General features: G+C 41.1%; 1 protein-coding gene across 1 annotated transcript; it reads right to left on the reverse strand.

Annotated features, from left to right (window-relative positions):
* Positions 1 to 22,767: 22,767 nt before the first annotated feature.
* FOXB2 (forkhead box B2) lies at positions 22,768 to 23,784 on the reverse strand. Its single transcript, XM_066182424.1, has one exon. The coding sequence runs from the start codon at positions 23,782 to 23,784 to the stop codon at positions 22,768 to 22,770; it is 1,017 nt and encodes a 338-aa protein (XP_066038521.1).
* Positions 23,785 to 27,737: the final 3,953 nt, after the last annotated feature.

Here is a 27,737-nt window from a genome sequence, read left to right on the forward strand (position 1 = left end):
ACTTCCTTCTGTGACAAGAGCCATTTAGCAGACATAACCCTTTCACAGATTAATTCTGAAATTGGCAATATGAGCCCACAATTGTCAAGGAGCAATTTTTGGAACTTGAAATTCCAAATATGAATGAGAAAATTAGCATATGGTGTGTTGACCACATGACTGTCCACCAGATATCCATGAAGCTGCTCTATCATTTGTTTTCTCCAACTCCACAGAGGAAGAAAAATAAAATGAAAGGATCATAGGATGAGGTAAGAAGAGGAAGAGATCACTCACCAATCACTGTCACAGGCAAAACAGTCTCAGTTTGGGGAAATCACTTTATTACTAAACACAGCAGAATAGGGTAATGAGAAATAAAATAAACTCCTAAAACACATTCTACCAGCCAACCATTTCTTCTTCACAGGTTCAGCTTCATTCCTGATATGCACTACCTTCATCCTCTCAGTAGCACAGGGTGACAAGGAATGGGGGTTGGTTGTGGACCCCTCTGTACATGCTCATCACATGCTGTTTCTGCTGCTCCTTCCTTCTCATGCTCTGACTCTGCTCCAGCATGGGGTTCTTCCCATTGCAGTCAGTCTTCCACAACCTACTCCAGCATGGGTCCTTCTCCTTGCTGGGGGCTGCAGTTCTTCACAAAGTCCTCCAGCATGTGTCCCTTCCGTGTGGTGCAGTACTTCAGGAACACACTGCTCCAGCATGGGTCCCCCTGCAGTGACACAAGTCCTGCTAGAAAATCTGCTCCAGTGTGGGCTCCTGTCTCCATGAGGTCTCAGGTCCTGCCAGGACCCTGCTCCAGTGCAGGCTTCCCATGGGGTCACAGCCTCCTCTGGGTATCCACCTGCAGCATCACAGGCTGCAGGTGGGATTTCTGCGCCACCACAGACTTCCATAGGCTGCAGGGGCACAGTTCCCACACCCTGGTCTTCATCACATACTTCAGGGGAATCTCACCTCCGGTGCCTGAACCACCTCCTTCCCTTCCTCTCCACTGACTTTGGCATCTTCAGGGCTGTTTCTCTCACATGTTCTCACTCATCTCTTTCAGCTGCTTTTTGTGTGGCAGATTTTTTTTCTTGCTTCTTAAATAAGTCATTTCAAAGGCACTATCAGTGATGGGCTCTGCCTTGGCTTATGACAAGTCCACCTTGTAGCTGGCATTGGCTCAGTCAGACATGGAGGAACATTCTGGCATCTTCACTCATGCCTTTAGTCACCCTGCTGTCAAAACCTTGCCATGCAAGCCCAATAAAAAGTATTGAAAATATGTTTAGCACCCTTTGATTGAAATATGTCTGAGTCATGTTTGAGGAATACATAAGTCTGGGGATTTTAAGTACTGCTACATGGCAATAAATTATAAATATATGCAAATAGATATTTAGTTGTTCAGAGTTTTATTTCAACATGTTTTGTTGATCTTTGTGTATAAAATAAGTATTTATAAAATAAGATATATTTTATAATTTTAAAACAATAATAATCATATATATGTATAAAGGATGCAGCACACGTCTTTTGAATTAACAACTGTTATACATATATAAAACCGAATCTAACAGTGCTTAAATGGAAACTTTGGAAATTTGCCATGTATATTAGCTAATTCCAAGTTGACCATTCACAGTACCACGTGAATAAGTAACACATTAACAGCATTAATTCACCCTAGCAATTTGAGTAACTTTCAAATTTGTTTTACAAAGTGAGAGGGTGAGTAAAAACTGAAGAAGACTTTAGCTGTTCAAAGTTGTTTGAAGCCCATTGAGCATGAACCAGACTACTGAATAATGCAGACAAGATAATGAACTGGAGACAAATGAGCCCAAGCCAGCCCCTGCTGAGTGCCAGGAGAATATGTTTATTCGGTAGATTTATTATCTTAACATCTTTTTGCAGTGACATGCAATTTAAAGAAAAAACACAAAATATTTATAATCTGTGTGGTTTTTATTTGTAACTGCAGGACAATGTTACAATGTTGCATCTGTAAATCAGATGTGAGTAGTTATCTGTTGATGGTAGAATCAGTTTTCTAGATTCTTCTTTCAAGTATATGAAAGTAATTAAGACTTTGAGTAGGAATCACAGTCAAATATGTTCTTGGACAAGCAGTTCAGACTGGTAATTTATTTTCAGGGCAACAAACTTACAAATTTCTGCAAAGGTTGTTTTGAGACAGTCTTCCTTTCATAGAAAACCTTGCTTTATAAACACTGTTAATCTTATTTGTTTCATGTCCTACTACTAAAAAGAAGTGCAGTCAGGAGTTGCTTACTACAGGACATAAAGACTTCCATAGAGAATTACCATGTAACTCTATTCCTGAATTCTGTAAAGTAGTAATGGAACTGGCTGCATTAAGATTCATTCATTAGAGTCTGTGCTGACTAGAAACTCCTTCACTTTGCTCTTCAAAAGCACAGTGTAATTAATAGTATTTTTTAGTATCTTTTTCATCAATTTCCACTTCACTGATACATTATTTGGAAAATGGAATAGAGAATTTTAAACATATAATTGCTTGTATATATTTAAATAGTTATAAAGCATATAGTAAAGTATTGAAAAGCAAAAAGGCATTTCAGATTCAAATGTCAGTTCCATATATTTTTCATTTAACTGCTTTATGTTCACTGCTTTATAGTATTTTCCACTCTCAGGCAGCTCCTGGGCGTACACCATCTTTCTCTTCAGTTCCCAGAAATGTATCCTTCCCAGCAATGGGACTTTAGGCCAAACAAAGAGAATGCAGTTAGACCTTTTACTAGTTAGTGGTTCATCAGCAAGAGAGCTGGTTGTGAAGGTCTTGAATGGGTCCAGGAGATACGTTTTCTTCACATTCCACTGTACACTGGAATCATATTTCCATGAACATATGGGATTAGGCCTAGGATTTTATATTGTCAGAGAAAATCTGTTGCACAACATCTTTTTTGGGTTTCGTTTTGTTTGTTTTTTGAGAAAATTATTTAAATTACACGATTTTGCAATGAAATCCTCAATTCCTCATTCCTAGGCTTAGACACAGAAATTGTAAACAAAAGACATATGCAAAGATTGCAATAACACCATTTTTTGCTATCAGTTTTTTCTACTGCTAAAAGAAGCAGGGAGTTACCTCATTCTTGGCTATGCTTTCAATATCCAATGAAACCTGAAGTACTTCTGCAATGAGGTGACTACCTTGGTAGACAAAGGGAGAGCAGTGAAAGGTTATTTGCATCAACTTTAGAAAGGCATTTGACACTATTTCATGTAGCATCCTCATAAATAAGTTGGCAAAGTATTGACTAGTGAAGTGGACGGTGGGCAGATTGGAAACAGGGTGAATGGCCAGGCCTGAAATATTGTGATCATTAGTGATTTACACAGTGGAGAATACTGGGGCCAGTACTGTTTCATGTGTCATCCATGGCCTGAATGTTGAGACAGAGTGTCAGCAAGTTTGCAGAGGAAGCAAAACTGGGACAATTAGTGTAAACGTCAGAGGGATGTTGCCATGCTGGAGAATTGTGCTGGGAATCATCTCATGATGTGCAAAGGGGGATAAGAGAAGGACCTGCCTCTTGAGAGAGATGTACCAGGACATTCTGGGGGCTGTTCGGCTGCAAAGTATCTTTGCAGAGAAGGACCTGAGGGACAGTGGACACTGAGTTAAAGATGATCAAACAGCCTCTGAGGCTGCTGTATGCCAACTGTTGTCAGCAATTGAGGTCATCCCTCCTCTCTGGTCAGCATTGGTGAGGTACCTCTGGAGTTCTGGGTGCAGTGCTGGGGTCCCCAGTAAAGAAGAAATATAGTCATACTGGAGTAAGCCTGGTGCAGGGTCCAGGGTCCACAGGGGAGTGAAGGGACTGGAGCATCTTTCATGTAGAAGAGGCTGAGAAAGCTAGAACTGACCAGCCTGGAGGGATTGGCTCAGAGAGATCTTAAACACATGTGTAAATGACATATGGGAGAGAATTAAAAAGAGGGAGCTAGGCTCCTTTCACTGCTACCCACTGAAAAAACAAAAGACTATAGGCACAAATTTAAAAAACATGACATTTCTTCTGAACATAAAAATATTTTAAAATGGTGAGGATGGCCAAACATCAGCAGAGTTAGCTCTGAGAGGCTGTGGAATTTTCTTCTGTGAAGATATTTAAAACCCAGCTGGCCTCAGTCCCGAACAACAAGCTTTTGGTAACACTAGTTGAACAGTAGGTTCCAAGAGATGATCTCAAGAAGTCCTTCTCTGCCTTAATGATTCTTTGATTCTGGTAGTTTTTGGGAAAGAAGAGAACAATATGCTTTTTTCCTTGCTTACCTGCAGTGTGTGTGTGTGTGTGCGCGCCACTATTTTTTTGGAAAACAGAAGCTTAACTACTAAATTCTCTTGACAGTGGTCATATAGATATTTATGAGGGCCTGGTTTGTTGGTAAGAAGGAGGGAAGAGGAAAAGAACAAGGAAAAGGAAGATGTCTTTTTAGTTCATTCTTTGTTTATTCTGCACAGGGCCATCACCAGTTTTTATCAGTATGACATACATTTCTGTTAATTCACAGTATTCAACAAGTTCCTATGAGCCTGTACATACTGAATAATCAATACATCTTAATATCCAAGTGAGAAAGTGTTATTTTATCTGTCACTTAATATGTATTCATAAATAATCATGCATACAAACATATTAAATCATGGTGAAAGGTAATGAGTAATTTTCAAGTCCTGGCAACCAGCAGGATTCAATTGGAATATACTGTTTGGCCTACTTGGCCTTATTAAAACTTTCAAAGAAGGGGCAGCATGTCCTTTTTAATCTGTTTCTCAATGAATAGTAGTAAATAAATGAACTTGAGATTGGTGGGTATGACAAATTATTATGCACACTGACAACTTATAAACACAGCATTGCTTAGGGAATTACTATATGAATATATACAGGCAATTACATGTTTTAAATTATTTATTTCATTTTCCAAATAATATACCACTGAAGTGGAAATTGATAAAAAAGAGAATATAAATACAATATTTTATCAACTTTTTACTGAACTTATTAAGTGGAGTGCCTCTTAATGAGGAAATTAATGAATGAAGCAGTTCATTATGGCTAAGCATTCTTTGTTGTTGTTAAGAATTTGCTAGCATAGACCTATTATAGTCAGTTTAATTATGATTAATATCTTATCTTGAATTCCATCTCCATTCAGATCTGAGAAACAAATGCAAACCCTATTACATGAGCAAAGTTCATATAATAGGGTAAGCTGCTGATGACCGTATATTTTATTCATTTTCACATTCATATTTATCAGTTTTTATAAGAACTAATGTCAATCTTTAAATAGTTTTTAAAAATGCATTTATTCATGGTATGCTGTACAATCTCTTGTTCTTCTTAGAAGCAGGATCCTATGTTCAAGATTAAATGTCTCAACATCTTTACTACCGTTTTTCAAATGGAGTGACTACTATTCATTATCAATTTAAATAAAGATAATCTACTCTTAGTCTCTGAGATTTGCTCCAAGTAAGACTTACTAAACTGTATAATTTAAATTGATTTTATTTAGCCAAAGAACTCATAAACATCAGTGCAAATTGTACTTCAGCTGTAATCAAGGTTTAATCTGACACTTTTGTGGGGTTTTTTATCACTGTGTGTGTGTCCATTAATTGATGAATGGGCAGTATTTTTTAATTAGTTTGTGTTTCTAAGGTCCTGTCAGAAATAATTGGCCCACAATTTCCAGTATTTGACCATATATGGAATCAATAAAGTCTCATCCACTCATGAGCTAATAGTTCAATCTAAAATAGTTCCCTTGCTGTCTTTGGCTCTGTGGCACTGGTTACCTTAATGTTATCATTTTATTCTCTAATATCCTTCACAAAATACCTTAAAAAATTGTGCAGTCATTTTCTCCATCTGTAATTCCTCTTCCCTTCAAGCCTCCAGCTTTCCAGAGAATTATAGGTCTCAAAAGAATGAAATTTCTTTGGCTTTCATTAAACATGAAACTGAAAGAACTGTATGGTTTGTGATAACTGAAAGAAAAATTGAGTCCACATATGAGTCATGGGCTCTAGAGAATGTAGAAGGCAAATCTGTAGTGTCCCAGAGTTAGTGCTTCCATTGCTCACTCAAAACTTTGTTTGCTCTTGCAAAGTTTCAAAACAATTTTTTTTTACCATTCCTACAAAAATCAACATATGGAATGATTTGGAAATAAACAAAAAATTTTCACCTACTTCTCATACATATTAATATAAGCCAATGGTAATATGAAGACAAAAATACAGTCTTCTAGAACCTTTATAAGAGCCAGACTCTTAACTCGAAGGGGAATTGGGATCTGCAACTTCCTTTTTTGTAAATTCTATTAATTCTTAAGATGTTATCCAAATGAAAATAGTGAATTGATACTATTGATACTACTAGTTCTCTTTAACTAGAATGTCCTTTTCATATCAGTATTTGCGAATAGGGACTTGACCTATCCAATTCAAAATTACTTTATCTAAACTTACCTACATTGGGAAAATTTTTTTTATCACAAGTATTTGTGCTATGTTTTATTGGTTTTGTGATGTTCTCTTCAACACCAAAATGTTGTGAGTTCAGTTCAACTTGTCTCAATTGTGTTTGGGACCAAAATCTTCTGAAGTCATTTGGATAATTCTCTACGGTGTGGGGTTTTTTTTCCTAAAAGTGAAGAATTTCAATTTTTCTGACCATTTGAAAACCATCTTGTTCCACTTCAGGTCCCTACTATAACTAAAAACACAGCTATCTCATCAATGTGTAAATCTATGAAGCTAAAGTAGACTGTGTGAGTGAAAGATTTGAAAGATGACATTTTTTTTCTGACTTCCCATAGGTATTTGGGGTCATATGTTTAAAAGCATGTGATGTACATGAATGTCTTTCAGCAGTCTCCACTACTGACTTCATGAGTTTGCCCTTTTGAAAAGCACCCTCTATCATATTTATGATGTTGTCTTGCTTAAAATGGGTACTAATCTAAGTCTGCTGAAGGCTTGATTGTACTTCTGTGACTGTCCCAGCAGTGAATCCCATGGGGAGAACATCAGTTTGACTAATAACTTCTGTGTTTTATTGCTGGCTTTGAAACTACTTTCCAGGTCTTGTCTAACTCTCGTTGTTTTCTCCCACTTTGTATTTTCTCTTTTCTCTTTTCTTTTCTTTTCTTTTCTTTTCTTTTCTTTTCTTTTCTTTTCTTTTCTTTTCTTTTCTTTTCTTTTCTTTTCTTTTCTTTTCTTTTCTTTTCTTTTCTTCTCTTCTCTTCTCTTCTCTTCTCTTCTCTTCTCTTCTCTTCTCTTCTCTTCTCTTCTCTTCTCTTCTCTTCTCTTCTCTTCTCTTCTCTTCTCTTCTCTTCTCTTCTCTTTCTCTTCTCTTTTCTCTTTTCTCTTTTCTCTTTTCTCTTTTCTCTTTTCTCTTTTCTCTTTTCTCTTTTCTCTTTTCTCTTTTCTCTTTTCTCTTTTCTCTTTTCTCTCTTCTCTTTTCTCTTTTCTCTCTTCTCTCTTCTCTTTTCTCTCTTCTCTTTTCTCTCTTCTCTTTTCTCTCTTCTCTTTTCTCTTTTCTCTCTTCTCTTTTCTCTTTTCTCTTTTCAGTCCTCACTCAAGTAGGGTTACCTATTTTCTGCTCAGTATTTACTGGTATTATGACTTTTTACTTCTTCTCTTTATTTATCTCTGTGTATGCTGAAAAAAAAAGAGCATGGAGCAAAACATGACAAGGTATAGGTATTTCAGTATTATTTAAATATATATAGGTAGGATTAGCTTCACAGGAAAATGTGTATGCCTGGGTCACGTGGTAGAATCCAGAGCTCTTGATTTAGCTGTCTGGAATCCACACAGAAAATACTTGCTTTATACATCAAAGTCCTTCAGTAAGATACCTAACTGTTGACTGAGTGTCAAACTCCATTTCTTTACTCTGTGACTGGAAGTGGTGTGCATCCTGGTTTCCAGCAGCTCCATGATACAGCATTCACTCAGACTGCACAAGACATGGCTTGATTCCTGTTTCAGATGAGTGAAATGCCTCTTTTTTTGTGGAATATGCTAGTAATTAGCTGTCCCTTGCTACATATAGCACTAAGATGTTTCCTGGGTGACTAAAATTCTGTTGGCTAGAAATTAGGCCAGACAGATGAAGGGACACTGCAAAGTGCTCTGTCCTAACACTTTTCATCTTTAAGGACTTTACTCAGTTTTTTTATGTGCATAGAAACTGTAGCCCCAAACCTCTTCCCCACTTGACAAAAGATTTCCAAACTGTGTTATATTGTTAACAAGATCTCCAAGCAGCCAGGGCATGTGACAGAAACAAACTACCTCGTGGAGGCCAAGAAAAAAGTGACAGCTTCACCCGTTAGGAGGGAGAGGAGGCAGTCTTTCGAGGCACTAGCAGTTCCCAGTTTTGCTGCTCTACTCAGAGGAAGATCAGCAGACAGGAAGTTTTCTGCCATTCACTCCTCCATTCCCTGGACTGCCATCCGTGTGTGACAGAGTACAGACCTTGGACCACTCTGAAGTGGTCTCCAGCCACTAGAAGCACAGGTATTGTTGTGTTACAGTACCTGCAGAAATTCTGATACTACTATTTGATCAAATTCTTTCATGAAATCACATAAATTACAATTAAATAAACTATATATCTATATACAATATTTTATTGTTTTCTTAACAAGATGTTAGATAGTCTAATGAACTAGTATAATGCTGATGCTAATCTTTTCCCATACCTACTGAGAAGGGACAGTTCTACTCCTTATTCTGAGTGGCTAATCTACTTAAATGTGGTCACTCCTTAGGCAATTGTGACTGTGTGCCAGAAATGGAGAATATATGAGCAACTCTGCATGTAGAACTGGCAGGTCTACAGTTTTTCACCAAAACAAGAGACTGATCCAGCTCCTGGTGAGGTCAGTAGGACTAATGTCAATAAGAATAACAGCAGAGACATGACGTTTCCTTGGCCAGAGTTTAATTTATTCTAACTATTGTGGGAAATTTTTTTTAACCTTCTGTTCCAAAAGTCTTGGAATCACAGGCATAGACTGGCACAGATGGGACAATGTTCCAATATAAATTTATACAACTAAAACCACAGCAGCAAAAAAAAAAAAAAAAAAATTACAGAAAGTGACACAGCGCAAAGTCTATGTTATATTTAGACAACCATTCCTCAATTTTAGACATGGGGGGTTTTTTGGGGGGGTTTTGGGTTGGGGGGGTGGTTGTTTGGTTGCAGGGGTGTGGGGGTTGTTTTTTTAGGCTTTCCTCATTGTTCAATATTTGTTTTATGATCATCAGAGAGGTATTTGTGAAAGTCAGTAATGTTTCTTATGCAGCTGCAGTCAGAATCATAACCCACCAATAAACATAAATTAGAGAGTAACTCATGTCAACCTCACACTAGAAAGCAGAAAAAAAAAGTGAAGAACATGTCTCTTTAAATAAACTTTAATAGCCATAAAAGGCACTGTAAAATGGGAAATAATGTGTAATTGCATCACGGATGGGAGTCTATAGATAACATTTGTGGGGGTGATATAAAATAGATGTCAAGCACTGGAGAACAAAAGAGTTATATGAAAAACTAAGATTCCCTGCTTCAAACCCATTAACTCTTAGAGTGGAGCTTTAGTCTATATGAAGTTTAAACATATAATTAAAATAGAACTTTGGGATTGCAATGGTGAGAAGTAGTAGAAGGAGCAGTAGTATAAAAATTCCAATAATTTTAATGGGTATATTTATGAACTCTGTTCTCTCAAATTAATGCAAATTATAAATATGATCCATATCAGATTGTGTTTCAAAGAGGAATAAGTTTTAGCTTTGTTATTATAAAGAAGGACTCAACTTTGGCAGTTCATACTTTCAAAAGGCCAAAAAGAAAAAAAAAAAAGATTTGGGGGTTGTGGGAGTGACAGAAGCTTTGAGTTTTGAATGGCTTGAATTAGCAGTACTTTGGTTTGGGCCAAGTGTATTTTGTGAAACAAGCACAATGCCTTAGGTAAGGCAACAAACAATATTGAAATTTTATCCTGTATATTGTATTTTGGTGAAAGTGGAAGAACAAATTGTTCTAATTTTGGTTCATGGCAATGTTCACTATGCATAAAAATCTGTGAATCAGGAAGATATGCATATTTTACTTTTGGATTATCCTGTTTTTCTTCTAGTCAGTCCATTCCTTTGGTGAATTATGAAACAAAAAGACCTTTCTATTCAACTTTTATCTTGATAAGGTGTTTTATCTCATTATTTGTGTTTATGAAGTACAATTCCATTGTCCACATGCACACACACACACAGTGTTTTGATTTTCTTAGGATATGTACAAAATTCGACTGTTTTGATGAACTTTGGCACAAAATTCGTACATGAAAAAAATTCACTAGAAAATAATGTGAGTCATTTCTTTGTGGATAATTTGGGACTAGTGTTTTTGTGAAAGAATAAATTATTTGCTTTACAAGGTAAACTATGAAGAAAATACATCTCAATCCCTCAGGTTTCAATTTCTTTTTTTTAGGTAAAGGAGAGATGTTCAATTACAGAGCCATTGCTCCACCAATAACTTGGTGGAATTATTCAAGAGAGGTGTTCGCACATAGAATCAATTGCTATTTTTACAGCAATTGTAAATGTCTCCTTACTGCAGTTTCATGAGTAGGGTTTTGTAAATGTTGTGTATCTTTACCAGTTTAATTCTCATCAGATATTTTTCGTTCTGCAAAGCATTCTTCCATACCACCTTCTCAAGAATTGTTATTTTAACTCAAGACAGTTGTTCTGGATTGAAGGCGAATACAAAATATCATTTTCACGTTTGCTCTTTTTATCATGCAGCTTACCTGATTGGCTGCTGTTAAAACAAATGATTACAAATACTCATCCTTCAAGACAAGTGAAAAAAGTAGCCTGTAACTTCAGTAGTGCCAATGGCAATATTTGACCTCTCATCTCCAATCCTGACATTGTTTAACCATATCCCACAACTAGAGAATTCCAATTATTTGTTCTGAAGAGCCATTCATAATTGCCTGGTGTAAGCCTGCCTTTAGGATGCAAAGCAGAAAACAATGAAAATGCTACTCTACTCAATTAGAGCAGCAGCACTTAAATGTATAAATTAAATGGGCCTCTTTTCACAGCTTTCTCTTTCTATTCTAAGAGGCCTCAGCCTGGTGACATCAAAGACAGGATTATGTGAGAAGATAAAAACTTGATCTAATGTCCATGTTTGAAGTCATGAAAGTCCTCTTCTCTTCAAGCCAAAATAACCCTCCTTAAAGCACAATGAGCTCCAGTCCAGGTGCAGGAGGGGGGAAGGTTTCGGCAAGGCACTGAAGATATGTCAGAAAAGCCAAAGAGTTGTACATTAAACCATAATCTTCCTAAATGTGCTAAGAGATTGTATGTAGGCTTTAAAAGCTTTGTTCTGTCAATTAGTTTGTTAAGTCTTCCTTTTAATTGAAGAATGCTATTATGCATGTGTCTGAATTGGCCTTAAGTGAGAATTTAACCTGTTTCACCTACTTACAGGGAAATCTACTTCATGATAAATGAGAAATCAAGAAGGGAGTACTAAAACACAAGGTCATCTAAGAGTACACTGTGAGCATATGTTGTCAGTGTCTCTGCATGTAACACTCCATTTCTGATACGGCTGATACTCTGCCTATGGATTACAGAAGGATTTAAGATGCAGGGGAAAATTATGACCTTTTTATACTTCAAAACTTGTCCCTCTCTGTGAGGGAGTCTTCTTACATTCAAATATTCTCTCATGTGGTGAAATTATCTTCTCTGTAGTCTCTAAAAATTGAGATCAAAGGAAAATTCCCCCTCATAAAAATGTACAGTTTCTGTGCTTCATAAAGAAGACTTTTGTCTTGATGTCAGCATCTCCACAACATGTCATTAAAAGTTCTTGCTCTTATAACAGTGAAGAAACTATCATGGACTTGGACAGTCTCAGCAGGCCAAAGCAAGTGCAACTGTCCAGGTTAAAATGCAAGCTGATTGCTGTAAAATTTAATGAACATCTGATACTAATGAAAATGTTTGCCTTTCATACAGTCTATGACCTTGCCATGTGGTCATCTCTTTGCCCTGCATTTTCAGCTTTTTACACATATTCACTAACAGAAGAGGTATGTAGCAGATTTTCAGTTCATAACTATGGACAATCAGATGCAACAAACCACATGAAAACTAAGTAGTAGACCATATGCTTAATACTTGACACAGCCCCAATTCCAGCATCAGACAATTCACAATGGTTTTGTCACATTCAATTCTACTCCACTGTAGGGGGAAGATTTCTCAGTGGTTTATTGGCCATAACTTTCAAATAACGTATCTATTGTATTACTACTTTTTATTTCCCTTATGTACATGTTTCCAGACATATGGATATGTTATTATAGAAGTATTGAAACAAACATATTTCACTTAATTTGAATTATGATGGAAAACAGAATTATCTTTTTCAAAAATCTGATCTTTTACTGGCTTTATATATATATAATCAATGTAGCTACATATTTTGATGGCTATAATGTAGTTTAATTTCCTTCTTTTATAGTTTTACCTAGCCTCCCATGATTTCTACTGCCAACTTCCCAGCTCCCTCCCTGCTTTATTTTTTACTTTGTGAGGTCATTACCCCTTTCTCCTACTGAGTTTAAGTCACTAAATTCATTTGTGAAAGTGTTAAGACTGGATATTCCTGTTGAATGGGAAGCTTTATTACTGCTAGATTCATGTAAAGGCCATCAGTAGCAACTTCACTGAATTAGTCCCTAACAGACACAGAATGTTTCTTCATGATGTAGGACACACAGATAAATGCTAATTCTATAGGCAGGTAGCATATTAAGTAGTTTTTACCAGCATACAAAACCCTTTAGGATGTGTTTCTTACTGCTATGACATAACACTTTTGTCAAGTCAGATTTACAGGTGAATATTTTCTTCCGGTCTGGCTCTCAGGCAGCACAGTGGCACTAAAGTCGTTGAATAAGTACAAAGAAAGGTTTTCATTGCTTGATGATGGTGGGAAGGCTCCTCATAGAATATTTTCAAGATGTTAGAATGGGAGTAAATTTAATCCTACAAGAGGCCCCTGAGGCTTCTTTTCCCACTTGCAGCTCTGGGTGGTCCAGCTGAATCCTTTGAGATCATTAGGTCCCCCTAAGCATTTTGATGACAAAGCAATTAATGGAAATTCTCAGAATGAGGGCCTGATAGAATATTTAACAAGCTCTTAGCTTCTTTTACTTCTTCCATAAAACTTTCATCCCCTTCACTTTCCTTTTTTTATCGCTGCCATATATGTCAGCAAGAAACATTTGATAAGCAGAAAAATTGAGACTAAACAATAAATAATAACCAAGAACAACAGTGTGGTGTCCATTCTACATCTGAAAGCTGTGTAAATGGGTTAGTTCAAAGCAACAAAAATCTGACATCTATCCATGTATCCATACCTGAGCCTAGGCACTGCCATCTGCAAGCATCAGGACCTCAAGGCAGAATGAGGCAGCTCTTCCAAGGAGCCAAAGCTCCCTAGCACTTGGAAAAGGGATAATGCTAATTAGAAACCACAGAGCTCAAAGGGGTGAGAAGACCTGATTAGGTAGCTTAACTCAGTTAGAAAATGAAAATATTTGGCTCAGATAAGACTCAAAGGAAAGAGGAAATCTGTTTTGAATTCAAACTGTCTCTGAGGCAGTGCTGGTACCTGAAACTTATTTGCATGAGAGTGCAAGTGGATTTTATCATTGCTTTCTTCAAGTAGGACAGGTACCAGCAACTAGAGCAGAGCTTCTTGAACGTGATGATGTATTTCATAAACCTTTAGTTGTTTCCATCCATTCATTTCTGGGAATTGAATTAGGAGAAAATTATCAAAATGAAAGGCTGTTCCCATGAGAGAGAAGAGGATCTTGCAGCTGGGGCTTGAACCAATATTTGTGAGGTTTAGATACAGTCTCTGTCTCTGCTACCAGCTATCTAAGCAAAGTAAGGTTTTCTTTATGTTCTCTGTCTGTAAAACGCATAAGTAGTGCCTTTTTATATTCTACAACTCTATGTAGCGTGAAAAAAAAATCCAACTCAATCTTGACTGGACCTCTTTATGCTCTGAGTGTCCAGTCTGAAAAAACTGTTCCTCATTTCTCATCTGACTTGTAAGTTCCAAAGAAATAAAAATGTTACAGCTTGATTTGTTTTGTTTTGTTTTGTTTGTTTACCTGTTCTTTTGTTATGGTGGTGCTTTTCACTGAGATACTGTAGTGTTTTCATCATTTGACCTGGTGATCAAAAAGGAGAATTCCTATACATATAACAACAGTATTAACAAATTCTGATATCCACAGAACAGTCTCTGAATGTCTTTGCCATACTGGGTCAAAGTAGTTAAATCCTTCCTTATATCCACCAAGGATGTGAATGGCAACTGCATGAATCAACTCTTTTTCTTAGTCTACGGGGAGAATTATCACCTGGATGTTAGTGTCCTTATTAAATATTCAATGAGAAACTTTAAAATCAGAGAAATTTGTAAAGTTAAAGTGTATTCAGCAGCAGAAGCAAAGATAAATTTTGTTAGTCCTCTTCAATGTGGTCTTGTTCATTTTGATGGAGTGAAGTCATTGAACACATCTTTCATCATTCGAGAGACCAGAATTTGTCTGCACTGCTTGTGAATCTTTCTCCACTCATAAGCCAATTCATGCCCAATTCTAATTCCTTTGGCATGTCATCTCTAAGTATTAATCCAAAATGACCTCCCAGAATTTTGAGATTAAAATATTGCATTTTATGAAGCATTGTCAATCTTAGGAAGTTTCTACATAGATGTCCAACATTCTTGCCTTAGATTCTCAGTGTAGTTTTCTGGCATTTCAGATCTGGTGGTTTTCTTGTGACAACATTGTTGGGAAAAAAATATAAGGAAAGGAGAAGGGGATCATTTAAAGAAAATTATCTTTACTGACCTTGTAGTGTTTTTGGTAACATGATAAATAAAATAATATATTTTATAGGCAATTAGGATGTTCTCACCTATACGATGGTATTGATTTACTTCAGTCTGTGCTGGTACCTCTTTCTTGACTTAAACATTTCCTTCTTAAATGATGCAAAAGTGCCAGAGATTTTGTTTTTCTTGAATCAATTGTGCAACAGTAAATGATGCTATAATGCTCTGAATTTAAAAGGCACACAAAAATCCCAGGGCAGGGATTGTTGACATCAGAATCAAAAAGTTCAGACTATTGTTCCAAAGAGGCAATTTCCCCCAGGAGTAGAGAGTGAAACCTTGGTAGCAGCTACTGCCTTCGCAAAAATGTTAGCGTAAGAAAGATACACCCTTGACAGTAGTGATAAATGCCTTTCTGCCTTCTCCTTCCATGAATTAAAAGAAATGCCCACTCTTCACTTTCGGGAGTTCCAGAAAACTGCTGGGACATTGAAGATACCTCTCTGATTACGATCACTGCCACTAGTGTGGTCCCACTCCTTTTCATGGCTGTCAAAACAGGGAGCGAATTTTCATTTTCAGTGAATCAGAGGAATATGGTTGAATTTAACAGTTTTCTGGTTCCTGCCTGCAAGAAATGTATGTTTGTGATTTTTTTTCCTTTATCTCTTATCACAAATACTTGATGAAGCAATACATTTATTCTCTTTCGAGGTCTTAGGCCAACAGTCCCATTCAACTTTTAAAATTATGTACAGCAATAATCCACCAGCAATGTAGCACATTACATTCCCTTTTTTATTATGTGTACCAGGAAAGCTTTTCATAATCAGTCAGTAATAATCAGTTAAAAAAGATGCAAGCACATACCAGTTTCAACCATGTGTTTTATTAAGCATATGAAGTATCACAATAATTTGCATGTTTACTAATCTGTTATGGTACAAATTCATACCAGCCACAGTCAAAAGACCACATAGGAATTAAAAGCACCCTAATTTCAAGACACAGGATCCAAATCACACATCCCACATAAAACAACAGGTTCGTAAAACACAAATTGCTACTACAAATACACTAAAAAGTTTCTCTTACATTTTTTTTCAGCAAATTATCATTTTCCAGTTGCAGTTACATGGTGCAAGCAATAGATGAAAAGACATTTTCCTTCTTTCTCTATGGACTTCTATCCATAATTAATAATTGATTGAACTTCCAATTATTTAGACCATCCTCAAAGGAAGACCTGACCCACACTGGGACTTTGCTGTATAGTACACAGAATTAAAAGTCTATTTTTTGGTAAATTGAAGACTAATAATAAAAAATTAACATCGTTACTCATGGAAGACCTCTTTGCCTAATAATTTATTTACTGGTGTTCTACCAAATACCTCCCTTTTGACAGTAAGGGGCATGATTAGTTGATAAGGAATATCAAGTTGTTCTTACTGTTCCAAATGACTGCTTTAAAATGACACTGGCCTAAAAATTTGGGTCATCATTGGTCATCATTGTACCATTAATATCTATTGTTCAATAATTATTTTAATAAGTAATACATAATAAAAGCAGTCCATGTAGTGTGAACTTACAGCTTTCTCCCAGGTCTTTTGCCTTAAAAACAGATTTTTGTGTCTCATTGGAAATGACTACCTCTTCCAGTGTAGATTAAGCATCCATGTGAATTCTAGAGAAATATTGCAAGTTACTGTGGTATATTCTGGATGTCAAATGCAGTAAAACATGTCTTTTAATACTCTATGAAACTCAATATTAGAGCTGGTTTTTCCCACTGTTAGAACTTGTTTATTTCCTCCTTCAAAAAGCTGCTTCTTTTCCCTGGTGCTGTAACTAAACAAGGAGATAGAGAGAAAAGTAATACACTGGCACTTCTGCCAATGCCTACAACACTATGGATTCAGACATGCATGGCATTGATTTGGCACTATTACAGTACCAGGACACAGATGTCTGAGTTGCGTCTCCATCTTAGAAAGCATTTAAATCTGTGCCTATATGCAGCTTAGTATATCGGTTATCCTGGCATAATATAAAAAATGGGCTCAGTCTCTCATGCAGAAACTTTTTAATTGTTTAAATTGATTTCACCAGAAAAGAAGCAAATTATTCCAATTAATGCAGCACTGTCCTTGAAATGAGGGATTTGTACATTCCTGAACCATTTAGAATATTTTTCATAAAGAACATATGCGGTTAACCTTTGGCGTTTGAATTCTTTGCAAATGCATCTCTGCATACATCCAGTCTACTTTCATATATTGTAAATAGTATTAAAGTATTGCTTTCATTCTGGACCCTTAGCTACAAATGGAAGCTACAAATCCTGATCCCCTCTCTGATAAAGAACAATTGTCATAGGTGAACCCAGATGTTCATCTATACCTGTGTCCTGTATCCAACAGTGAACTAATAATGTATGCTCTAGAAAGAGTAGGACAGGAAAAGTATATCACAATACTTTCTGAAATATATTATAAGCATAGCAAATCTGAGCAAGAGATAGTGAGTTCTTGTGGATCAATTCTCAGTGATCTTACATGAATTTTCCACTTGTTCTTAAAATGCATGTAAAATTTTAACAGCCTGAACATCCTGCAACAATTAATTCAGTAGTGTGCTGTGTGAAATATCCCATCTTTCTGTTTGTTTTGAACCTGTCTGAAGACTCACAGTTCTGGTATTAATAGAAAGAATGAGCAAGTGTGCCTCAGCCTTTTTCTTCAGGTCTCTCACAGTTTTGTAAATTTGTGTCATACATCTCTGTATATCCTTGCTTTTCATGCTGAAAAGTCTTATACTTTTGGATTGCTACATGTACAGAAGATGTACCTTTGATAATTGCCTCTGATTCTCTCTGTATCCTGACAGTTTTAATGTACCTCAGGTATATTTCACGTGTGAGGAACTCATAGGTCTTCCTGGTGCATTCCAGTTTCCTTTAGATTTAAAGAGGAACATGGTATTTTCTGTTGTGTTTCTGTTCTTTTGCCAATGCTTTTTCTGTTTTCACAGCTAATGACCAATAAACCAACATTTTCTTAGTGCTATCTAACATAACTTTGTAAAAATCCAAACTTTAGGACCTAACATTATGTATATAAAACAATAATTATTTTCCCTGTGCATAGCAGTTTTCATATGTCAATAATGAATTTCACTTTCCATTTTATTATCCTGTCACCCAGTGTGGATGTCTTTCAGCAACTCCAGTCTCATGGCCATTCTTTTTTGTCAGTCCTAATGACTTAATATTAGCAAACATTTGTCACTTTCCTGACTGAAACTCACCTTTGCATACCAAATTTATGAATTTCTGGAACACCCAATACCTGTCCCTGTGGCACTCTGATTTGAAAATTTGCCATTTATTCCTATCCTTACTTTCATCTTTCTGTCCATAATTTGTTTTCTCCAATGGCACTTTGACTCTGCCTTTGTAGAGACACACCCAGGCCCTGTGTCTCATCTGACACTTCATGAGCCTTACATTTGTTGCTGTATAACATAACTTTCTCCATGTGCCATTTTGCAGCTGACCTTTTTTGATACACAGATAGGAATCTGAATCCTTTTGAGCTGAAGTAATCTTGAACTTGTTTTCTTCCAGGGCTCTGAGAAGAGTGCTCTATTAGGCTTTTCTTCATGGGCTATGCCAGTGACCACATTGTATAAGCAAAGAGGCAGGATCACTGATTCTTTAAACAAATGAGTTACATACTTATATATGTCCAAAATAGAGGCCTGTAGGCTATAATTTGTTGTTTTTATCATTAGGTGTCTAAAATTAAACCTGGTTTGTCTATTTAAAGATGACTAATTTAACCATATATTCATCAGAACACCAGAAGCTGAGGTGAAATTTTACTTTTCAAACTGAAACTATTACATATTTCCACCACTTACAGGGAAGGCTCTATCTTAAAACAGACTTGAAGGATAATGATTTAAAATAAAGTCTTACAATAAAGAGAAAAATCTGTTACTGCAAAGCAGCAGCAGCAAAATTCCAAGCAGATTTTCTGTATCAATTTTTGTCCAAAGAGACTTCGGAATTGGATCAATGGAGTCCAGAATTTCGGTTATAACTCTGGTTGTCATAGTGCAGCAGGTATCACTGAGATCAGAACATATTCACTGAAACACTGCTATCATATTCAGACCATAAGCTATGTTAATTCTAAGAGTCTTACTGGATTTGCTTTTCTTTCTTGATTTGCATGCCCTATGGACTTAAAATACACAAAGGAATGTCTTGGTTGGGAATAGTTTCCCATGGGTAGAAATAACAATCACTATATTAGCTTGCCACAATAAACCAGAAGCATACTGGGGTGAAATGAATGCCTTTTCTTATGCCTCCCTTCTTCTAGTAATAGATTTTACTTCTCTACGTTTGGCAGTCTGATGATATGAAGATTAAGCTTGCTTGTCCTCCTTTCATCTGTTTCTTCTGCTTACTAACACCACGCCTGCACCCACTCAGTAAAGACTCAGCTGCCTTTTCTGTGCAGAACACATGTGCAGAACACATGTGCACTTTCATTTGAAGACAAGCTGTTTCTGTATGAGGTGTACTGGTTTAGCAGACAGACAAAATCTAGTAGTTGGCACAAAGGCTGTTTTCCTACTTTACATGTCAAGTGAAAAATCTTGCCCTTCACCAGTTTACACCTGGTGCTTTTCAGCTTGGAAGAACGGATACTATTTAATTTCTCTATCATCTGGTTTTCAGCGGCATTGGAATTGAGTTTATTTATGTATTGGGATTATTGGTTCTTGGTACAAATTTGTGTAACTTTGCAAAGGATATGTTTAGAGATAACTACTTAAGAATAAGGGAAAATAGATATATTAATGAGTTAGAAAATATTGCTTCAATAATTAATTTTCCCTTCCCCTCTGATAATATGAAATTAACAGGTTCTAACACCCTAAAATTTTCACTGTACAAGCTACAGAAAATATCACCTTCTTTACTTTAGTTCATACAAAGTGTAGGCCACTGCACTGGGAGTCACACTAAGCCGTCTGGGTGAGTGACCCATGGCGTAAACTCCCCACTCCCCAAAGCCCCTGTGGTGGGGAAAACCTGCCACACACAGCGCCCATGTGTGCAGATTGCTGTGCACCCCGCAATTTGCTCGGTACCCCACAAATCCCCCTGTACTCCGCTGTCCCGGCATGTCCCTTCCGGGTGATAGGCGAGGGCCCAGCCCTCAGGCCCTTCTTGTCTCCGATCAGAGACTTCCTCCCGTCGAGATAACCTCCTGCACTGGGCGCCCTGCCACTGTTTTCGATACACCTGCCCCGATGGCCCGGATGTGAAAGGCGGCGAGAGCCTCCTGCTTGCACCTTGCCGCGGCACCCAGACAAGCCCCCTCACACCAAATAAAAGTTTTCCCACTTTGAAATCTAGAAGGTCGTTCATAATCTTAAAACTGACCAAAATCGTCTGAATAATTCCCAGTAGGATTATCTCTTCTCCTGTTCCAGATTCTCCATCCCTCTAAACCCTTTGACCGATGGAAACTCCTAAGGTTCCTTAAGATGTGCTTTGGAGTCCTACACAGGAGTTACATCAATAGCAGTGGAATATATTTAAATACATATAGAACCAATATATAACTAGTGCTATTCATGATTTACTTGGCAGAATGCTTCTGCTTTTTTTATAACCAGCTTGGTTTTAGCAGTGGGAATATCGACTTGGATCTCTGCCTAAGATGGAAAACAGCAGAGAAAAAAAAATGTGAAGCACTTTTTCTTTTTTCTTTTTTTTTTCTTTTTTTTTTTTTTGTTTATTTGTTTGTTTTTTAATATTTTCTTTTGGCTCAGTTTATCTGGTTGCAATAATTTAGAGGCAATTCCCCTTCCAGACCGATTCACAAACCATAATACCAATATGCATCTCATAAGCATTAGTATTTTTTAGGTGCTAGAAATTCTGTAATTTTTGAAATTAATGTGCAAATACGCCTAGAAGAGAGGCAACAGCTGGAAATTCAACAGTTCCAGGGGAATTTCTAGTGGTCGAACAGATCCCACGAGTGTGTGTGGGGAAAACTTTAGACAGACAGCACTCAGGGCCAAACAAATTTCTAGCAAATTTCTCTGGCACCAAGAAGGGTCAGCCTGTCCCAGAATATCCTTCCCGAGGGGCGGGGACTGCCACCTGGCATCTCGGGGCAGTGTTGGTGCGCCGGCATGAGGGGATAAAACCAAGGAAGCAGGTGCGATCCAGCACACGTTCAAACTGGCAAAACTACAATTGCATTCAGTAGGATCGGGTTCCGAGCCAGTGCCCTCTTCTCACACCCAAACGCCGGCTCTTCGCCCGTGAGCTGCGGGCAGAGACCGCACTGCCTCCGTAGCAGGCAATTTACGTGTAAGAGATTTCTTTTCCTTTCTTCCCCTTGTCTTGCCGCCGAGAAAACTTTTGGATACTTCTGTCAGTTTGGGGAGAGGGAGCGAAAACTTACGCTACAAGCACAGATTTCTTAACCAATGTGAAAGGCTAGTATTTTAAATAGCAGCACCAACAGAAGCAAATGGATGGATTTGCTTTAATGAGCGTTGGTGTACAGCAGGGCAGACAGGGTACGGCAGCAATCACTCAAAAACCAGCCGGGAATCATCAGCCCAGCACGTCGCTCTCTGACTTCTGGTCTCTGACTTCTGATCCCTCTGCATAGACTTCTCGTCTATTGGAAGGTTGTTTTCAGTAAAGTGCTTTTCCCGAATAAATTTTAAATAATTTTCCTGTTGTCTTCCCCCACTTTTCCCCCACCTCTTTCACTCCCCGCCCTCCCCCGCAGGTTTTTGTGTTCACACTCACGTGGAAGAAACGCCAAGCAAAACAAGTACAAAATAGTGGTGTCTGTGAGCAGTGAAAGGTGATGTGAAAAGCACAATCTACGAATTGCAGGGCTGTTTTTATTTTAATGAGAAACTACGGAATTCGGACACAAAACTCACAAACAGTTTGAGAGGCCAAGTCACGCTTCAGTCCCTTCTAAGGTACTGTAGGATGGATTATAAAAAGTGTGAGGGGGAAGCGCAGGCGATCGTTAGTTAAAGGAACCCTTCTCCGTAAGTGCCGTTGTCACTTAAATTCCCACTACTTAATCGAAATATTTTACGATTACTTTAAGCAACAAGCATTACACGTCATGGGGCCCCGGAGCTCACCAGGGTCTAAGGTAACCACTTTGCCCACCTCTTTCGTAGCAAGATCTACAGGGACGGTGGAGCAGAGTTTTCCTGTCTGTCGTGAAAGAGGGAGAAGCAGACTTCAGCAGGGGTTTTATCCTGCTCTCCCTATTCGCCGGCCGACTGCAGCACCTCTCCTCTCGAAGCTCGGGTTTCATGGGGCCTCCGGGGTGACTGCCCCGGGATAGGGGCTCGGCGGAAGCGCAGACAGCATGGGCGCCCCGTGCCTCAGGCTGGCAGGGAGAACTTCGCTCTCGGCCCTGTCCTCCGAGCCAGCCCCTTCCGCCCCGGCTGTGATTTTTCACATCGCCTCTTCGCCACTAATGACATTTAACGACGGTAAAAGATCTTACCTGCGACCTGGCGCTCAAATAATCTACACGATATAAACACAGACACCAGCAGAGGTATAGTCATGAGATCGATCGCGTTTCCGCACGCGTGCCCTGGATCCCCCCGTCCTCTCCCCGGGACCCTGGGGGCCTCTCTCGCCCGGAGCCCCTGCTCTTTAGGAGTGCACCAGGACGGAGTGGAGGGAGCTCTTGCCTTCGGGGTTGTTGCTCGCGGTCTGTTCCAGCAGCGATGCGGCAGCCGGGGAAGTGGCGGGGCAGATCTGCGAGGCGGCGACCGTCAGAGCAGGGATGGCCGAGGCAGCGGGCAGTGCCGGCGCCGGTTTGATGGGCACCGGGACGGCGGGCATGGTCTGTGCCGGCGGGTGGCAGAGCGCCTTCACGGGCATGCCGAAGGGGCCGTAGTCGGGGGACACGGGCACACCGGCCATGGAGTCCATCACCCCCACGTGCGGCCACACAGAGCTCACCACGCTGCTGAGCTGGCTGGGCACCGGGTAGCCCAGGTGGTGCATCACCGAGGCCAGCGGCAGCCCGCCGGCCTGCAGCACACCCTTGTAATCTCTGCCGATGATGTTTTCGATGGCGAAGGGATGCTTGAAGCCCGAGGGCTGGCTGCTCCCATAGGGCGAGAACTGCGGCAGCCTTCCCACCGCGGCCGCGGCCGCAGCCACGGCCGCGTCGGAGCCCGCCAGCCCCGGCACCTTGCCCGGAGGAGGCGGCGGCGGCGGGTGCGGATGGAAGTAATGCAGCATGTGCGGGGTGGGCGCCGGGGGCTTGCCAGGACCGCCGCCGCCCGCCCCGCCGCCGCCACCACCGGGCAGGTGATGCTCGGGGCGCAGCACCTTGAAGCGCTTGCGGCGGCGGAGGAAGCTGCCGTTCTCAAACATGTCCCCGCAGTCCGGGTGCAACGCCCAGAAGCTGCCTTTGCCCGGCTGGTCGGGTCGCCGCGGGATCTTGATGAAGCAGTCATTGAAGGAGAGATTGTGGCGGAGGGAGTTCTGCCAACGCTGGGTGTGCTCCCGGTAGTAAGGGAACCGCTCCATAATGAACTTGTAGATGTCGCTCAGAGGCAGCATCTTCTCGGCCGAGTGCTGGATGGCCATGGCCGTCAGGGAGATGTAAGAGTAGGGCGGCTTCTGGTCGCTGTAGGAACTCTTCCCCGGCCTGGGCATCGCCGCCCCGCCACAGCACTCCCGCCGCCGCACGATACCGCCGCTCCGGGCTAGGCACCGTTGAATGCCGCGCACGGCGGGCTTGGCATCCGAGGACTTCACTGCCCTGCCCCGCCGCCGCCTCTACATCCTGGGTGCCACCTGCCCGGGCCACACGCGACTGCGACCGCCCGGCGGCCGGCCAGCGAGCTCTGTGCACGGCCTCTGCCGGCAGCCTCTCCCCGCGGGACGCGCTTGCCTCGGCGCCCTTCAACTTGCGGGAGAGGCAGCTGCCGCCCAGGCCGAGGGGGCTCCGGGGCTACGTGGCAGAAGGAGGTGTCGGCCCCCGCTGGCGTCCCGGTTTTCTCCTGGAGGCTGCTGAGTCTCCCGGGCTTCTCCCCTGCCGTCTGGCACACTCGGCTGGAGTTGATGCTCCTCAAGCACCAGGGGCTCGAGAGCATGAAATTACTTCGGACGTCTGCACAGACCGGAAAGAAGGAAATAAAAAGATCCCTCTCACCGCTCAGTCTAGTGTCCGCTTAAAAGTTTGCGGCAGTGGCGAGCGCCGGGAGTCGGCGGGGAGAGGAGGCGAGCGGGGCGGCGGCCGCTGTGGCTGGTGGCGGGGCTTGTGCGCTCCGGCGCCGTTTTGTAATGGTGCCCGAGCAGCGAGACCCCCGCAGTTCCTGCTCTCTTGCTATCACATGACAGCCGCTTGGGGACTTGGCGTCTCATGCAAAAGGAGCGAGAAGCGGCTCCCGACTCCACTCTCACTCACATCTCCTCATCAGGGTGAGGTGGAGCCAGGGGGCTAAGGAAACTCTTCTGTACGAGACCGAGGTGTGCTTTCCATAGGGCAGGGAAGAGCGGCCCGAGCAGGAAAGCTTCCTCCTCCCACCTCTCCCACTCCAGCTTCCCTCCACCCCTTTCATAGCCCCACTATCCATTCTCCTTCTCCTTGACCCCTTGCTCCCGCACAGCCCGGCTTACAGCAGAAGGCGCGAAGGCCCTCCGAAGGGACTGCACCACAGGGAGATGGAAAACGGGGAGAGGTCTTTCCTCGTCTCCATGGCAAGTCGAGTCCAGAGCCCTGGAGATACGGCCCTCGAGTTAGCAAGGCAGCCAGGGGGAAATACAGCCCCTTTGAAATTATTTTTTTTATCATTCCTGTCATTATGTTTAAGAAGCTACGCAAAGCCTAGCACAAAAACAAGAGAGAGGCAAAAAATCCTACGCTCTCTTCTCCTGATCGTTACTGTCAATTCTTGCTACTAGCCACGATGCGGCTCATAGAAAACACGTAAAGAACCAGCCAAAGCATCATCTGGACGCTTAGAGATGGGCTACTCAGCGCCAGTGTTGGTTTAGACCAGCTCATTAGTAGGAATCAATGAACAGTGCAACAATTCATATCTATCCTCCAAACGTACTGCGTTATAGCAAGCAGGCTGTAGATTTGAGTGAGGAAAAGGAAATATTGCCTGCTTCGCTGCCGCTAGAGTTGGAAGAAACACTGCTCAACATCAGCACTTATCAGAGCACAATTATCGAGATGCTATAAGAGGTGTCAGCGTTAATATTATTAGTCCGACTTTTATTGCTAAATGAATAAACAGGTTGAAAGAATCTTACTATATATAAAACTGTATGTGGAAGAGCTTTTTTGAGCCCATTCCTTCCAGGCTGTTGCTCTGGGTCAGATCCCTTGGGGGTGGGTACCCCGCAGGTACGGCGGCTGCAGCAGCGCTGGAGCAGAACCCGGCCCGCGATGCCCCCCGCGCCCCACTTCTGCCATCGAGGGAGTTGGTTTGAACATCAGACTTGATTGTCTGTCTCCGAGTCAGGCATTGCAGGTGGAAGTGGTGAAGAGGAAGGGGTGGGGGAAGAAAAAAAAGCTTTTAAATGTGTGCTTATCATCTCTGCCAGGGGGCGAAGGAAAAGACTAATTTTAAACCCACTCGCAAGTAATGTGTATTTAACAGGTTTTATACTTGATCAGGGTCAGTCAAGTGAAAAGCATAATCAAAGGTAAAGAAGCAGAATAAGTGGCCACAATTCTGCCAAGCCAAACTTCCCCAGAAAGCGCGTGGTTTTAAAAAAAGTTTCAAATTATTGTCTAAAGCACCCACTTTCCTCTGAAAAACTGGGAGGCATGGTGGCAGCAACATTAACATCGTGCATCTTGGGAAGCTAATTCCCGTATTGCCCGCATGGCGAGACCCGATATTTCAACGTCTTTCCTGATGTGTCTGTACATTTTCCCAAAAAACATTTTATTCGTGTTTTATCACTGAATCTTGTCCTAACCGTTTAAAAGCCCTGCTCCTACTCTAAAATCCTGGATCTTAAAGTCATTGTCATTGTTTGCTTCACCTCACTAGTTAGCAACCCGGCGTTTTGTCCCCGTAGGGCATGTGTGAGAATTTAGCCTGGCCCTTTCTCACATTTACCCTCTTCATTTCTACTGCAGCCGGATTTTATTTTTCACGGGAGAACAGATCCATCCCTGGAGACCGGTGAGACCCGGAATGGGCTGTTTGCGTTTAATCCTCTCCTTTCCTTTCCCAAATGCCACTGCTTTCGGGGGCAGTGGTAATTCGCTGTTTCCCCGGGAAGGCGTGGGGAAGGTTGGGAACGGGAGTCGGCCGGGAGCTCGATGAGTACCATCGTCCGGCGGGCACCGCTGCAGGAAGCCTAGGGCTGCAGTGCTGCCACCTCTGTCCTCTGCGCTCCCGTAGGCCTCCAAGGTAGGACTACTGGTAGATGATGGGGTGTTGGAGCCCGCATTTAACGGGAGCCCTTCCCAAGCTATAGGAAAAGTGCTTGCATGCACGGGGCAGTGGCCAGCCAATTGGTACGCGCGTTCATGGGGAAACATCACTGCAGGGCTGCGGTCCACCGATACGTTTGTGAAAGCGAGACCTGTTCCTTAAAGCTTCTAAGACAGTTACTCAAAGAAACACACCTCAGGAAATCGGCCCGACATCACCCAGGCCAGTTCAGAATTTCAAGAGGTAATGTTTATAGTAATGATGAACAGCTGGCAGCTATCCTGGGTTTACTCGAGTTGTCTCTGCAACCCTCCCGACGCGGCAACATAGTTTCTCAGGCTTTTTTTCTTCAACCAGAAAAGTCACTAAAAAGTTTTGTTGCTCTCGAGAAATTCTCGTTGCATTCCTCAGACGCTTTCAGTCCTCGGGCAAAGCTCTACCCTTGTAAGATGGCCGTGGCTTTGGCGGAGCAGGGTGACTATCTTCCCTTTCTTTCGCTGGCTTTGTTGGACACTACATTTAGATATACCTGTCTTCTACTTCTGCCGCGGTCTGCCTGCCTTCGTGAAGGTTACTTTTACAGAGGGCTTTGGTGTCAGAGGGTTAAAAAAAGCTTCGTTTATCGAGAGCTGCATCACTGAGGAAAACAGAGCCGAGCAGCACTTGGTGGACGGCTAGTTGATAGAGTCAAGATATGCTCCCTCCTTGATGAGAGAGGTATCTTCGGGCAGGGAAAAAGCTTTCACCTTCAGCCTCCTCTTGCAAGCCTTTAGCTCAGAGTCCGCCGGTTTCAGCGGAGGAATTAGCTCGTTTCTTGCATTAGGACAGGTAATGTCGGCACGAAGATGCGCATCATCTCCTTTCCTCCCTCTCTTCGATATTTTTTCATTTTCTTCTGTCCATTTCACCTGCTACTTCAGTCCTATTGTTAGTCACAACTTCCTGGCACCCCTGTTAATTTCAAGGCGAAGTGAAGTCAGGCAGGATGCAAGATAATCATACCTGCCTTTCATGAAAAGAGGGTGCAGCGAAAGATGAGGACATCCTCCTCTCCCGGGAACGGATCCCTGCTCTTGGCCAGAAAAGACACCAAGAAAACAAGAGAGCCGAACTGTAGTTTTTGGCTTGCTGTTTAAGAAGAGAGATCGGTTGATCTTTTCGAAGCGACTTGTCGGCGCCCATCCACATGTCCCTTCTCAAACCAGC

The sequence above is a fragment of the Chamaea fasciata genome, unplaced genomic scaffold (assembly GCF_029207755.1).
Source record: "Chamaea fasciata isolate MVZ Bird 193981 ecotype frontalis unplaced genomic scaffold, bChaFas1.0.hap1 SCAF_4, whole genome shotgun sequence".
Lineage (NCBI taxonomy): Eukaryota > Metazoa > Chordata > Aves > Passeriformes > Sylviidae > Chamaea > Chamaea fasciata.